Below are 15849 nucleotides of genomic sequence, written 5' to 3'. Positions count from 1 at the left end.
TTGCGGACAAGAATAGGACATGTTCTATTTGTTTGCAGAAACGGAAGCACGGATGCGGAAGTGCGGATCCGCAAATGTGGATGCGGACAGCACATTCCGTCCCCATAGAGAATGAATGGGTCCGCACCCTTTCCGCAAAATTGCGGAAAGGATGCGGACACATTTTGCGGACGTGTGAATGGAGCCTAAGACTACGGAGACACTAAAACATCATTTTTTATGTTTCAAAAATGCTATTATTGTGTATAACTTAAATAAATAAGAAAAAGTATTGTCATGTCTGTAACGATCTGCTCTATAAAGATGTCACATGACCTAACCCATCAGGTGAACGCTGTAAAAATTTATAAATAAAAACGGTGCCAAATCAACAAATTTTTTGGTCACCTTGCCCCATAAAGTGTAATAATGAATGATCAAAAAATCCTATGTACCCAAACATGGTACCAATAAAAACATCAACTCTTTCTGCAAAAAACAAGCCCCTGCACAAGACGATCGGCAGAAAAATAAAAGAAATAAGGCGTTCAGAAAATGGAGACACAAAAACAAACATGCTGTATTATGTAAAACTGAAACAAACAAACAAAGTAGACATATTTGATATCACTGCGTCCGTAACAACCTGCTCTATAAAAATAGCGGTGAATAGCGGTGAAGCTCTCTATTTACATTCAGCGATCTCCTCCACAGTATGAGGATGATCATGGCTGCTGCTATCGCTCTTCCCCATACAGCAGAGCGCTGTTTACACCACGGTCTGATCGATGATCCAGGTGTCCGCTTTGCTCGTTCATTGGGTGATCTGCAGCACCTTTAGACGGGCAGATTATCGGGAACGAGCGTTCGTAGAAATGTTCATTCCCGATAATCGGCCACCACATTGCGCCGTGCAGGGTCAGGGGCGGACTGACCGGTCGGGCACTTCGGACATGGTCCGAGGGCCCGGCCAGCATGGGGGCCCGCCGCAGAATAACATTATGTGTTAATGTTATGCCCAGCACCCCGATTCCAAATGTTATGCTGGCCTGGTAATGGCAGCGGGGCCCGGTGCAGTCACTGTATTCTATTACACCGGGCCCCGCTCACTGTAATACTAATATTCATATGTGAACAACTTGAAATCCTCTGCGATCCTCTCCCTCTGAGCTCTCTGTACTCACAAACTCAGTAGCAGGCCGGGCGGCAGCGCAACTCACTGACGTCACGCGCCTGCTCCTCCTACTTTATGAATGAAGTAGGAGGAGCAGGCGTGTGACGTCAGTGAGTTGCGCTGCCGACCGGCCTGCTACTGAGTTTGTGAGTACAGAGAGCTCAGAGGGAGAGGATCGCAGAGGATTTCAAGTTGTTCACATATGAATATTAGTATTACAGTGAGCGAAGCCCGGTGTAATAGAATACAGTGACTGCACCGGGCCCCGCTGCCATTACAACACCAGATGCTGGCCCCCAGACCCTGTATTGGGGATCATTCACTCACAGGGACACTGTTATGGGGGGATCTGTGGATGACACATATATAGCATAAGGTGCTATATATGTGTCACCCACAGATCCCCCCCCCATAACAGTGCCATCCACAGAGCCCCCATAACAGTGCCATCCACACGCCCCCATAACAGTGCCATCCACACGCCCCCATAACAGTGCCATCCACAGATCCCCATAACAGTGCCATCCACAGAGCCCCCATAACAGTGCCATCCACAGAGCCCCCATAATAACAGTGCCATCCACAGAGCCCCCATAACAGTGCCATCCACAGAGCCCCCATAACAGTGCCATCCACAGAGCCCCCATAACAGTGCCATCCACAGAGCCCCCATAACACCTTTTGGTTCAAAATATTTTTTAATTTGGCTATTCCCCACCCCTCTTGTAATTGTTCCGCTACTTGTGGGCTGCGCGGGAATGAGTTCAGTCACTTCGGTGGGCAATCCCGTCCTGCAGCGCGTGATCCCGCAAGACCCGCCGCTATAGGTCACGGGTCTCGCGGGATCAACCGCCGCAGGATGTTATTGCGCACCGAAGTGACTGAACTCATGCCCATGTAGCCCGCAAGTAGCGGATCAGTGGAACAAGTACAAGGTGGGTGGGGGGATGATCTGTGGGGTTGCCCAGACGGCTAGGCCCTTCACAGTAGTTATTAACCCCTTTCAGCAGTCCCCCATTCACGGAAGGGGGGACTGCTGAAAGGGATTAATAACTACTGTGAAGGGCCTCCCCCCTTTCACAGTAGTTATGCCCAGATATGTGCCCCCTTCACAGTAGTTATGCCCACACTGCTTCTAACAGAGGCTCACTAATGGACGCTGAGATTAGATCACCCCATACGAAAGCATTGAATCAATGCTGTCCTATGGGGAAAAATCTGACCCTGGAGGTCATCATGCAGGGTGTGAGGACGTCCAGCCTCAGATACCGGACCAAAGGTCTGTTTTACTCCAGGAAGCCCTCAGGTGGCTGCCAGCGACTAGAGGCCGACTTATTGCTGGAACGTAAACAATGCAGTTTCTCTAGAACATTGCAGCTCGATTTGAAAAAGGGACACTGTACCCGGACCACATCAATGAGCTGAAGGGGTCTGGGTGCCTTTTGTGTCGCTTTAACTTTGAAATCTTATTAAAGATTGTGTAGGGTGTGGCTGGAGGTGGGACAACGGTGGGGCTTGCAGCAGAACATGGGTGGGGCCTGTAAGGGGGCCCTTGATTTATTTTGCCCGGGGGCCCTGAGGGTTCTCAGTCCGCCCCTGCCTAGGGTAGACCTTCAATAGTAAAATTCTGGACAACCCCTTTAAAAAAAAATTACACAATAAGATATACTGCTAGGAGCTGTCCAAAAAGATGAGAGAAATTGTTGAGCACCATTTTAAAGGGGTTATCCGCCACATGAAAAGCCTGGGCCCCTCTCACACATGTACTTACCTCTCTCCCCGGTACCCGCATCGCTTCTGAAGCCTGCACGGCCACCGCTGCATCTCCCTGTCGCACGGATGAAAACAACCGGCGTCAGGGGACGGACGAAGGAACAAGCCTCCCTAGTGTCACCCGTGATGCCAGGGAGGCTGGCCACCACATGCTATTGGCTGCCCTCCCCCTGACGCCAGATGTTTTCATCCGTGCGAAGGGGAGATGCAGCAGCGGCGGTGCAGGCTTCAGAAGCAACACGGGTCCCGGGAAGAGAGGTAAGTACATTGTGTGTGAGGGGCCCTGGCATATGGGGTCAGATACCATGGGCGTAGGAATCGGGGGGGACGGATCCCCCCAGGAAATAATGCGGGGGGGACAGGTATGGTCAAATCCCCCCCAGCGGCAGTGGGGCAGTGTGTGTGGCGGCGGCGGGGCAGGCACTGAGATGAGCGCTTCCATTGTGGAAGCGAAGCGCTCATCTCCAAAGTGATCTGTTTGTATCGCCGTCCTCAGGACATCGATACAAACAGAAGGCTGTGGAGGAGCAGGGCAGGGAGGTGTGTCCCTTTCCTGTTCCTCTGATAGGCTGCCTATCAGAGGCCGGCGTAGGCGGCACGATGACGTTATCGCGCCGCCTGAGCCGTACAGCGCCGCCTGAGCCTGCATCGCATCGCTCCAAAGAGGTAAGTATAAGTGTTAATTTATTTTTTTATATATACAATACTTTGTTTTACTGGCACATGATTGGGGGGAGGGGCTATTACTAGCACTTGATCGGGGGGCTATTACTGGCACTTGATTGGGGGGGCTATTACTGGCACATGATTGGGGGGGCTATTACTGGCACATGATTGGGGGGCTATTACTGGCACATGATTGGGGGGGCTATTACTGGCACATGATTGGGGGGGCTATTACTGGCACATGATTGGGGGGGCTGTTATTACTAGCACATGATTGGGGGGGCTGTTATTACTGGCACATGATTGGGGGGCTGGTATTACTGGCACATGATTGGGGGGCTGTTATTACTGGCACAGGATTGGGGGGCTATTACTGGCACAGGATTGGGGGGCTATTAATGGCACATGATTGGGGGGCTATTACTGGCACATGATTGGGGGAGCTATTATTGGCACATGATTGGGGGGGCTGTTATTACTGGCACATGATTGGGGGGGCTGTTATTACTGGCACATGATTGGGGGGGCTATTACTGGCACATGATTGGGGGGGGCTGTTATTACTGGCACATGATTGGGGGGGCTGTTATTACTGGCTGATGAGAGGCACTGGGGCTCTTATCTGAGGTCTGATTGGGGGTCATTCATATTGGGGTCTGAGCTGAGGTGTGATCTGAAGTCTTATTAACATTGGGGATCCTATTGGGGCTGTTAGCTGAGGTCTGATTAACATTGGGGGTCTGATGCAGAGCACTGATCCGGAGCAGCTTGGAGAAAAAGGCCTCACAGTCTCCCACACTCCTTCTGCCCGGCCAAGCCAGCCAGCACCCCTGAGGCCAAGCCAGCCAGCACCCCTGAGTCTTCAGAACTGTAAGTGTGTGTGTGTTCACACACACACACTTAAAATTTAACGATATAAACAACTCGCAGTTTACTGAATAAGAATATACCCGGCGAGCAAAAATGCTGTCCCCCCCAGATTTTTGGGGGTTCCTAAAACCATGCGGGATACCCCTTTAAGCTTGTTGCAGGGGACGTTTTAAGGGTTTTCCAAAAGGTTTTTAATAACTGCCATAAGACACAGTACACACTGCGACTTTCTAGTCACATGCTCTTTTAATAATACCAGATTTTTCAGTAAGTGGCCTATGCAATTCATAGTCTGCATAAGGCTCCATTCAGACGTCCGTAGTGCATTGCGGATCCGCAATACACCCGGCCTGCACCCCCATAGAAATGCCTATTCTTGTCCGCAATTGTGGACAAGAATAGGACATGCTCTATTTTCTAGCAGACCGGAAGATCAGGGCCGCGTTCCGGAAATGCGGAGAGCACATAGTGTGCTCTCCGCATCTCTTCTGGCCCCATAGAGAATGAATGGGTCCGCACCCGTTCCGGATAATTGCGGACCCATTCTACGGACGTCTGAATGGACCGTAAGATAGGTGACTGCCTACGCCTGGCGCTGTGATTTGTGGTAATGATATTTCCACCATTTTATGACGTGTACACCACATTTGGACACAATGCCAGAGGACAGGTACTGGGGGCCACTCTCATAGCCAGCCATGGCGGTACAGAGGCAGTGACTACAGACATGAATGGAGAGACCGAGGCTGAAGGAGACACAGAGGAGACAGTAAACAGAAAGGTGAAGTGTGAGGCGCCAAAACAAGGCGGCGCCATCGGGGGGCGGGGCCTGCAGTGACAGGAGGGAGGGGAGGCCCCGCCACTGACTGGAGAGGAGGCGGCTGCACTTCCTCACAACAGAAGGCGGCGTGAAGGGGACACATGCCCCGCATCCATCTGCCCGTACTCTCAGTACACGGCGGGCTGCAGCAGTGGGCGTGACGCCGCCATGTCCACCTTCCTGTCACGCCGGGCTGCTGGAAAGTTTATGACTTGTCCGCCGCTCCGCCGTACTGTGTGCGCCGTGTGACAGGGGAGCGCTCTATGGATACAGTGTACAGCGGCAGTGACGGGCACCATGGAGCCGGGCACTCGTGCCGTCAGGGGCTGCTGTAGGTAACACAGGAGGGCGCTGGATACGGGCTGCACACGGAGGATACATGGCACTACTACCATGGAGCGGAGCGGTGTGTAGCCACTGACTGGAGGAGAGCGCACGCTTCACGGACTAGAGACTCGGTGTGTGCCGGCGATGGGCGGACGGCAGAGCAGCCCGGCCTCAGACGGTCGGACACGGGCGTACTCCGGTTCGGACATCCCTTCCAGCACTGGCCGGGGGCCGATAAGGGGCCCAGCGGGGGTGGCCGCCTCCACCTCTTCGCCCCTGGCCAGGTACCCGTACATGCACGGGGGGCACGCGGCGGCAGCGGCCGGGGGCTCGGAGCACACGCCGCCAGCTTTGGGCTCACGGAGCAGATCTGTGGGAGGAATTCGCAGCCAGGCCCAGCTCAGTCAGGCCGGGCTCAGTATCCCGGGAGCAGCGAGGGACTCCGGCAGCAGCACCCCGGAGGAGGGAGGCAGAGAGCGGGCACCGGGGGGAGGCGGCTCCAGGCTGCTGATCGGATCGCTGCCCTCTCACCTCTCCCCGCACCTCTTTGGAGGTGAGTAGTGACATCAGTGACACAAGCCCCCCTGTCACCCCCATGTACTGGTCTCCTGCCAGGATCAGCTGCCATAGGACCTGTCGCCCAGCCTCCTGAGTGACCTGTACAGTGCAGCACCTAATGTCTGTGGCAGCACCCTGACCAAGGAGGGGGATCCAACACCATGGCCTGGTCCTCTGCCGGTGGTGGTGTCCAGCAGCTGCCGCTTCTCTGTGCCTTCCACCTGTTGGGGTCCATTCACACGACCTGTATTTTTGGTCTGCATCCAATCTGCATTTTTGGCGGATAAGAAGCGGGCTCACTCATTTTAATGCACGTGCTGTCTGCATCTCCCCAAAAATAGAACTTGTCCTATTCTTGTCCGTTTTGTGAACAAGAATAGGCATTTGTTACCTAGTGCGGGACCTACCGAAAGGGAAGATATGGGTTGCACACAGCGGGATCTGCTATTTGCATTCAGCAAAACGGATACGGTCGTGTGAACGCCCCATGGGGAGTCAGCACTTATGACCATGGCTGGTGTGATCCTGGTTCCTAGATACTTGAAGGTTCCTCCAGGAGTAGGAGGTGTCTGTAGGGAATGGCCGCTTTCACACGAACGAGTGCAGCACGTTGAACTCGCAGCACATGTCTGCGGCAGCACCCGTCCTGACCTCCCAGCACTGGCCGGGTCGCATAGCATTTTATTGATTTAGAGTTCTGGAATGTATTGGAGAACACTGTTTAGACCACACAATCCGCTGCCCAGAAGCCATGATCGGTGGTGCCTACAAGATCGCCCAGTGAACAAGCGTTTTTCTCGTTCATTGGGTGATCGGCAGCACACGGCCAGATTGTCAGGAACAACCGTTCGCAGGAGTGGTTGTTCCTAGTGTTGAGCGAACTTGTGTTTTAAGTTCTGCGTCCAAAGTTCGGGTTATCGAAGAATCCCATTATGGATTCCGCTACCACGGACCATAACGGAATTTGGAATCCATAACTGGGTTCTTCGCTAACCCGAACTTTGGACGCAGAACTTAAAACACAAGTTCGCTCAACACTAGTTGTTCCTGATGACGTGGACGATTATTGGTGCGTCTAAATCCACCTTAAGGGTTACATAGCATCATAAATAAGTATAATGCTATGCGACCCCTGCAGTGCTGGGAGGTCAGGACGGGAGCTGCCGCAGACACATGCTGCGAGTTATCTCCAGTGCGGCTGTGTCCTGAAGATGGAAGTGGGGGTGACTGAATAGTGAACCGATGCTATATTACATAGTTTATGTAGTCCAGCAATGTTTATAGTATGCCATATTAATGTTTTGATCGCTGGGACTCTCAGCAATCTTGAGAACGGAGGTCCTGGAGTGCCCCATGAAAACTGAGCAGTATGTGCACATGTGTGACCACTACATTCACTGCTATGGGACTTTAGAAGACGGTGCAAGTGCTGTACTCGGCGGTACTATAGAAGTACATAGAGTGATGGGCACACACCGCTTCATTCTTATAGGGCATTCCAGGACCTCTGCTCTCGTGCTCACTCGGTTTCCGAAAAGCTGGACCCCCAGCGATCAGACCCCATCATTTGGATAGGTTAAGTATTGTTAAAGGGTAAGTAACCATCTCTATGGATCCGTACTTTACATGATCGAAAGCCGAGCAGTGCCAATGGGGCAGAGCGCATGAAATCCTTGCCCGCCATGCTCTTCATATCGGTACGCTTCACATGTTTGACTCCTTTGGCGAAAAAAAGTCTTGTGTTGGTATATCCCGTTAAGGCCTTTTTCACACTACAGTATGTCCATTTCAGTGTTTTGCGTTCCGTTTTTAACGGATCCGTTGTTCCGTTTTTTTGTTTCCGTTCCGTTTTTCCGTATGGCATATACAGTATACAGTAATTACATTGAAAAAATTGGGCTGGCCATAACATTTTCAATAGATGGTTCAGAAAAAACGAAACCGAACGGAAACGGATGCATTTCCGTATGTGTTCTGTTTTTTTTGCGGACCCATTGACTTTAATGGAGCCACGGAACGTGATTTGCGGCCAAATATAGGACATGTTCTATCTTTCAACGGAACGGAAAAACGGAAATACGGAAACGGAATGCATACGGAACACATTCCGTTTTTTTTGCGGAACCATTGAAATGAATGGTTCCGTATACGGACCGCAAAAAACGGACCGCAAAACGGAAAAAAAAAAACGGTAGTGTGAAAGAGGCCTAAGTCACATTAGGGTCCATTCACACGTCCGTTGTTTCTTTCCTGATCTGTTCCGTTTTTTGCGGAACAAATCTGGACCAGATCTGGACCCATTCCTTTTCAATGGGTCCTGAAAAAGAAAAATCAGACATTGAGCTGTCCGTTTTTTTTTCAGGACCCATTGAAAATGAATGGGTCCAGATCTGGTCCAGATCTGTTCCGCAAAAAACGGAACAGATCAGGAAAGAAACAACGGACGTGTGAATGGACCCTTAAAGTTGTTTTCAGGAAATAAGTGTCTTATGAGTGTGGGTGTGAAAAGTGGGCCACACGTGGCGGTATATAATATGTGGCTGTGCCTGGTACTGCATACCGCCCCATTCTAGTGTTCCAGGCACCGCCATATGTGCGGCTGCACCGCTATGTCTGTTATGTTCTGCTGATTGCTGGGAATCTCAGAAGAAATTCTTGGAGAACCCGACACGTGATTCTGCATTTTCTACTTCTCGATGACCTCATTAATATGTAATATGGTGTTATTTCTCCGATACGGTGTGTTTCTTAATGTGCAGTGTTTGATATTACTGTATAGAAAGTGTAATTCTTCATGTGATAAGATAAATGTTGCTCGCGGTGGATTACCAATTGATACGGTTCACCATGAGATCAGTGAGAAGCAGAGCGATTACATTAAAATGAAATAGTTGGTGTGGCGCTGTTGGAAGCATTACTTATTCCGGGTGACGTCTCCACCAGGTATGTGCAGTGCTTCTGCTCAGGTTGTTCTCGGCATACTGGAGCACAGACGGCCAAGGACATGGGTTGCTACATGGCCGCTAGCACATCCGCAATATCCAGTCCCCATAGCTCTGTGTGCTTTTATTGTGTCAAAAAAACGATTATATATATATTTGTGTAAATCAGGCTACTAATGTTTCCGCAGCCCAGCCACACCCAATGTGAAGGAGCCCAGCACTGCCCCGCATCCTCTGAATCTCCTCCTTGCTCCCCGACGTCACAAAGCTAGAGCGCCGTAATCTCGCGATGTGCGAGCTAGCGCATGCGCAGTGTCGGAATAGTGTTCCTTCCCTGTGCTGGCATCAGCCTCAGGAACGAACTGCGCATGCGCTAGCTCGCGCATCGCGAGATTACAGCACTCTAGCTTTGTGACATCGGGGAGCAAGGAGGAGATTTGGAGGATGCGGTCGGTGCTGGGCTCCTTCACAGTGGGCGTAACAGCTCCTTGGGCACATGATATATATATATATATATATATCCAGTCAATATTTGATATGTGTGAATAAGGAGCACATTTTATCTTTCAAGGAGTGCTGCGGATTATACCCGATACTGGTATCGGGGCCGATACCGGACATTTGAACGAGTACTTGTACTCGTGCAAATGTCGCCGATACCGCGGCCGATAAGGGCCCAGATCAGCGGTGGTGGTGGCTTGTCCCATCTTCTTCCGGGCGGCGGTGGCGCTGCTCCCAGCTGATCGACGTGTGGGCGGGACTTCTTTGCGGCAGTGTTTTAAGTCCCATGTGGTTTCATGTCGACTACGCACAGACCTGGGGATGGCAGCGGATATTATCCACCTGGGGACGCTCTGGCTCGGCAGCGGCAGGAGGAGGCCGCCCCTGGCTGGGGTTCTGGATATTACCCTCAGGGAGTCAGGGGACTGCAAGAAGCTGGGCCGGAGGTGGAGAGATGGCAGGAGCTGCCGGAGCCCAGGTACTGCAGTCCATTCTTTTGTCTGCCAGCCACATCTGAGTCTGAGAAAGCTGGGTGACCAATATGGCCGCCTCTCATCCAGAGCAGGAGTGGGAGGAGCTGGCATTGAGAACTTCAGGGAAAGTGGGTGACAACCCCTGTGTCTGCTGTGGTTGTCACCAAGGATCTACCAGACTGGGACCACTCGTACAGTCTGTGAATACTCAGTCACCTTCATTATGCTAGCGTCGGATCTGCCTGCCGGATCCGTCAAAACTTATACCAACTGATGGCATTTGTCAGACGGATCAGGATCCTGATCAGTCTTACAAATGCATTGAAATGCCGGATCCGCCTTTCCGGTGTCATCCGGAAAAACTGATCTGGCATTTCTTTTTTTTTTTCTATTTTTTTTGCGGTCTGACCGCAATGCCGGGTCCGTTTTGCCGGAACACTGGCATGGGGAGGAAGTCAAAGCCACTTCCTCCCAGGTGCATCTGCATGGGAAGGATTGCAGCAGGCCAGGTGGGTACGGTGCATGAAATGGAGGAGAAATTCTGTTAATTTCTCTCCATTTCAAAGGCTGTCCGGGCATGCTGGGAGTTGTAGTTTTGTCACTTTTGCAATAGCTGGAGGCATGCTGGTTGGGAAACACTGGCCCATTCTCTCCCTTCATGTCCCCTCCTTATATGCCAGTGTTTCCCAACCAGTGTGCCTCCAGCTGTTGCAAAACTACACCTCCCAGCATGTCCGGACAGCCTTTGGCTGGGAGTTGTAGTTTTGCAACAGCTGGAGGCCTATTGGTTGGGAAACACTGTAAATATATGCCCATTTATTAACCCTTGTACAAAAGGAAAAGTAAAGCAGTTGTCCATAGCAACCAAATTCCAGCTTTAATTTTTTTTCATTGCTATCAGCAACTGCGCCGCTGTTTCTTTGTACAAGGTTTGTAAATTTAATTAGAATTTGCTGTAAAAACATTACCACACCATAATTGGTATCGGTGAGTACTTAAATAAAAGTATCGGTACTCGTACTGTCTTAAAAAAAATGGTATCGGGACATCCCTAATATATATATTATTATTATTATTTATTCTTTTGCCTATGGGGACTGGATATTGTGGATGTGCTAGCGGCCATCTAGCAGCCCATGTCCTCAGCTCTATACCCAAAATACCGGTGACAGGTTCCCTTTAAGCCTCCCGATGCCCTGCAGCCTGTCTGAAAGAAATGAGGCATCAGTAAGTGGCTTAGCACCACCAGTAAACAAGGCCCGGTTGTTGTACTTGATCTGAATGGTAATCGTTCAGGAGACCGTTCAGTGGGTGACAGAGTCCAGCAAAGCATAGCATAGTGCATCTACTCTGGACGATTCTTCTGTCGGGAAGGACAGTCGGCTGCTTGTTCCGTGAAGGAGAATTCGCATTTACACTGCATGAGGACGAGGGAACGCTATAGCGTTAGGTAGTTTTATGCAAAAGAGGAAGTAGGAAAAAAGAGAATATATATATTTTTTTTAGTTCTTTTTTTAATAAATTGTTACCTTCTATTTTAACATTGCATGAATATTGTTGAAGGGGTTGTCTGAGAGCTCAAGACATGAAAGGGGTATTCCCATCACAGACAATGGGGGCATATCGCTAGGATATGCCCCCATTGTCTGATAGGTGCGCGTCTCACCTCTGGGACCTGCACCTACAATTAGAACGGAGCGGGGAAATGAACGTAGGGCACACTGCGCATGTGCAGCCGTCCTCCATTTATTTCTATGGGGCCGCCGAAAATAGCAGAGTGCTGGCTCGGCTATTTCCAGCTGCCCCATAGAAATGAATGGGAGCGGGGGCCGTGAGTGTGCTGTGTGCTCCCATTCACTTCTATCGGAGTAGCGTTTGGTGGGTGGACCCTGGGAAATCCAGGGTCCTCCAGCTCCATTCTTGTTGTAGGTGGGGTTTCCCCGTCTGGGACATTGATTGCATATCACTAGGATATGCCTTCAGTGTCAGATAGGTGTGGGTTTCACCTCAGGGACCCACACCTATCTCCAGAACTGGCCCCCCAAAGTGAAGGAGAGCACACTGCGCACGTACAGAGTGCTCTCTATTCATTCAAATGAGCACGCTTGGCTGTTTTCGGAAGTCCCCTAGCGGTGAATGGAGGTGGCTGCGCATGCACGGCGATACAAGTGGGGCCCACAGCTATGTGACACCCTAGCGATATGCCTTCTGTCTGAGATGGGTGTGCCCATTTAATGTAGTCATAGGCAATTTTATGACATAAAAAAATAACCCTATAATGATCAGGTATTTTTTTTTCAGCATTTATTTTGTGCTGTTTGAGGGTAAATATCAATTGCTTTGTAATTGTACATAATTTTTTTTGTGCTGCAAACATATAAAAAAAGGCCATTCTGGACATTGATTTTATTTTATTTTTTTTACTTTATACTGTACATATTTCACACTGAATCACCTGTTAAGTGAGTTGTTCAGGTTATTTCAGTCATGTGGATGCCTAATAGGTTTTCTTCTTTTTCTTTATTTTTCATAAAATACCTTTCATTGTGCATACATCACCCAAAAAAATAAAAAATAAATATCAATCGCTTATTTTTTTTGCAAGCATTTTGTTATTCAAATATTTTAAATGACCTTTTCTTATAATCCCATTAAGAAATGAGTGCTTTACAAAATGATAAGGTTATGTTAATGAGCCCTCTCAAGTGCCCAGGGCGGTCTCTCAATCCTCGGAGCCCCAGGCAGCACCTCCTAAACGGCTCATAACCCTGCCCTCCGTGCGCCTCTGCCCGCCCGTTTACTCCCCTCCCCTGTCCTTTTCCACTGTGGCTGTGCGGTCCAAATCGTAGCGGGCGCATGCGCAGTAGGTATCGCGATGCCCTGCCAGGAGCGGGCATCGCATGCGCCCGCTACGATTTGGACCGCACAGCCACAGTGGAAAAGGACAGGGGAGGGGAGTAAACGGGCGGGCAGAGGCGCACTGAGGGCAGGGTTATGAGCCGTTTAGGAGGTGCTGCCTGGGGCTCCGAGGATTGAGAGACCGCCCTGGGCACTTGAGAGGGCTCATTAACATAACCTTATAAGTTCATTTTCGGCTAAAAGAAAAGTCAGTTTTCTACAACAAAGGTACCGTTTTTAAGTTCTGGGTGGATCATATAACCCTATTTGATCGGTCTAATATGCTGAAATGTGGTGACAGACTCCCTTTAACAATGATTCCCTTGGCACTCTGGGGCTGATGCACCATTGGTCCCCCAGCGGTTTTTTTCCTGTCTGCAGCCAATCACTGGCCTCAGCAGTCATGTGTTGTACGTTCTCATGTCACCACTGAGGCCTGTGACTGGATGCAGCAGGTAATAATATATTTTTTTTTTTTATGTTTCCTTCAGTTACTTTAATTGCTTAATTTCTCAGAAAACTTCGCTAAAAGAAAGTATTGGCACTTATACAAGTAGCGCTTTTTTTTTTTTTTTTTTTTTTTTTACCAGTTACCCTTTGAAGCAAGGAAAGTTTTCGGATACAGAATCAACAGTGCATAGTTACTTATGCGGGCGTACACATAAGAGAGTTGTCACCCAAAAAAGTATTTGAATGCCCACAATATCGGCCTGGCTGACTAGGGTGGAGGAAGAGACAAGCCGCTTCCAGAATGGGAAAGGATCAGGCTGATTCTCCTTTCCCTAGCTCCTGCTATTGGAGAAGGGGATGTTTTGAGGTAGGCAGAAAATAAGTCTCGGCCTCATAAAACTTAGAGGACCCGTTATAGTTTACGACTGCGATTGCTTACCAGTTCTAAATCCTCCCATTCAGTAGATATGGCCCCCGATGTCTGGTGCCATGTGTGCTGATTGATAGTGATGGTCCAACTCTCTAAGCAGAGTCTATAGCAGTCAGCCTAAGGCTACTTTCACACCTGTGTTCGGGTGTCCGCTCGTGAGCTCCGTTTGAAGGGGCTCACAAGCGGCCCCGAACGCATCCGTCTGGCCCCAATGCATTCTCAGTGGAGGCGGATCCACTGAGAATGCATCAGTCTGCCAGCGTTCAGCCTCCGCTCAGCAAGCGGACACCTGAACGCTGCTTGCAGCGTTCGGGTGTCCGCCTGGCCGTGCGGAGGCAAGCGGATCCGTCCAGACTTACAATGGAAGTCAATGGGGACGGATCCGCTTGAAGATGACACAATATGGCTCAATCTTCAAACGGATCCGCCCCATTGACTTTCAATGTAAACTCTGTTCAGGCTACTTTCACACTTAGAAATTTTTCTAAGTTATAATGCAAACGGATACAAACGTCTGCAAAATTGAACGGATACAAACGTCTGCATTATAGGAGCGGATCCGTCTGATGAAACATCAGACGGACCCGCTCCGAACGCTAGTGTGAAAGTAGCCTTAGAGCGACGGAGGAGCACAGCGCAATCTCCCAAGGACGGTTTTGTCTGCATTTCTACTGTTGGAAATTGGCAAATAAAAAAACAAAAAAAACAAGTTTTTTCTTGTTAATGGGGTTTTCCAATAGCTGCCAAAGGCAAAAAAAAAACTAAACCCCAAACTGTAATATGATGGCTTTCTTAGCCATATCCTGGCTCCATCTTCATGGTGTGCCATGCTAAATGCAGCTGTGTTATCTCAGTGATCTCATTGCTGCACATCCCGTGCCCAGTATGGGTGGTACATTGCACGATCTTCGGGCAGTGCAAGCGCTGGTGGAAGAACACGTCCATCGGCGCCCGTTTGCACTGGCCTGATTATGGATTGTGGGAGGAACAATTGCGACTTCAAAAACTTTTCACACGTCTCCAAGGAATTGGGCGAGCAGCTGTGAATACAAAGGAGATGGCGTTCAGGTACACTTCATAGAGAAAGCACCCCTTCATACAGCTGATTGGTGGGGGTGCCAGAAGTCGTCCCCTCTGCTAATCTGATATTGATGACCTGTCATGAGGATAGGCCATCAATATTACGCCACTGCAAACCCCTTTAACTCTTGACCTTTTCAAAATGTAAATTAATTGTCCAAATTTTCTAATTTTCTTGTGCAGATTTAGCAGATCTCACGTGGAATGCAATTGATGTGTTTCCTTCTGGTATCTGCTCAAAATATCCCAGTTCCAGTCTTTAGTTTTAGGTCACGAGCAGGTCGTCTTCTGCATACCAGACTACGTGTCTGAGCTTCTTTTAGGAGAAATGACGGTATATTGGTAGACAGGCTGAGAGAAAAAACATTTAGCAACTCCGAACAAATTGAAATAAATGTGCGGGTGCAGAGACTGTCATGGAGAAGGTGGCATTTGTTATATACGGTATTTTGCGCCTGTATTTATGCAAAGTGTACAGTACTTGGCAGCCTACCTGGATGAACTGAAGGGGTACGGCCACACGTGGTGGGTTTTCTGCACATTTTCCACAGCAGCCAAATCTGCACAAAATTGTCTCATCTTGTGGAAATGCTACGAGTCTGCCGTAGATTCCCCCTCTGCACTGCTAAGAAACCTGCAGTCACAATTGACATGCTGCGGAGTTGAGCCTCATTCACACGTCTGTGTCCGTGCTCAAATCTGTGCCCAGGTGGTCAGTGATGCATCCGTGTTGGGTCCATGTGTCTGTTTTTTGCTGTCCATGTGCCATCCGTGTTTCGGTGACACTGAACAGCTGAAAAATAATTTTCAAAGCATCTCTTCTTAATGATCTGTGAAACATGGATGCAACACGGATGGCATCTGTGGTTTTCACGGACTCATTGACTATAATGGGCGTGAGGGATCCG

General features: G+C 49.6%; 1 protein-coding gene across 2 annotated transcripts in view; it reads left to right on the top strand.

Moving 5' to 3' along the window:
- The first annotated feature begins 5340 nt into the window (after window positions 1-5340).
- The window catches only part of ZNRF2 (zinc and ring finger 2), a 165785-nt gene continuing 155276 nt past the window's right edge, over window positions 5341-15849 (top strand). For both annotated transcript variants that reach the window (XM_040433463.1, XM_040433462.1), the window contains exon 1: window positions 5341-6162. In XM_040433463.1, the coding sequence (XP_040289397.1) occupies window positions 5754-6162 (409 nt within the window). In that variant the 5' untranslated portion in view covers window positions 5341-5753. The remainder of the gene's footprint in view (window positions 6163-15849) is intronic.

The sequence above is a fragment of the Bufo bufo genome, chromosome 5 (assembly GCF_905171765.1).
Source record: "Bufo bufo chromosome 5, aBufBuf1.1, whole genome shotgun sequence".
In the NCBI taxonomy this organism is placed as follows: domain Eukaryota; kingdom Metazoa; phylum Chordata; class Amphibia; order Anura; family Bufonidae; genus Bufo; species Bufo bufo.
Note: the sequence above shows the minus strand (reverse complement) of the source record. Positions and strands in the feature narration are given on the sequence as shown.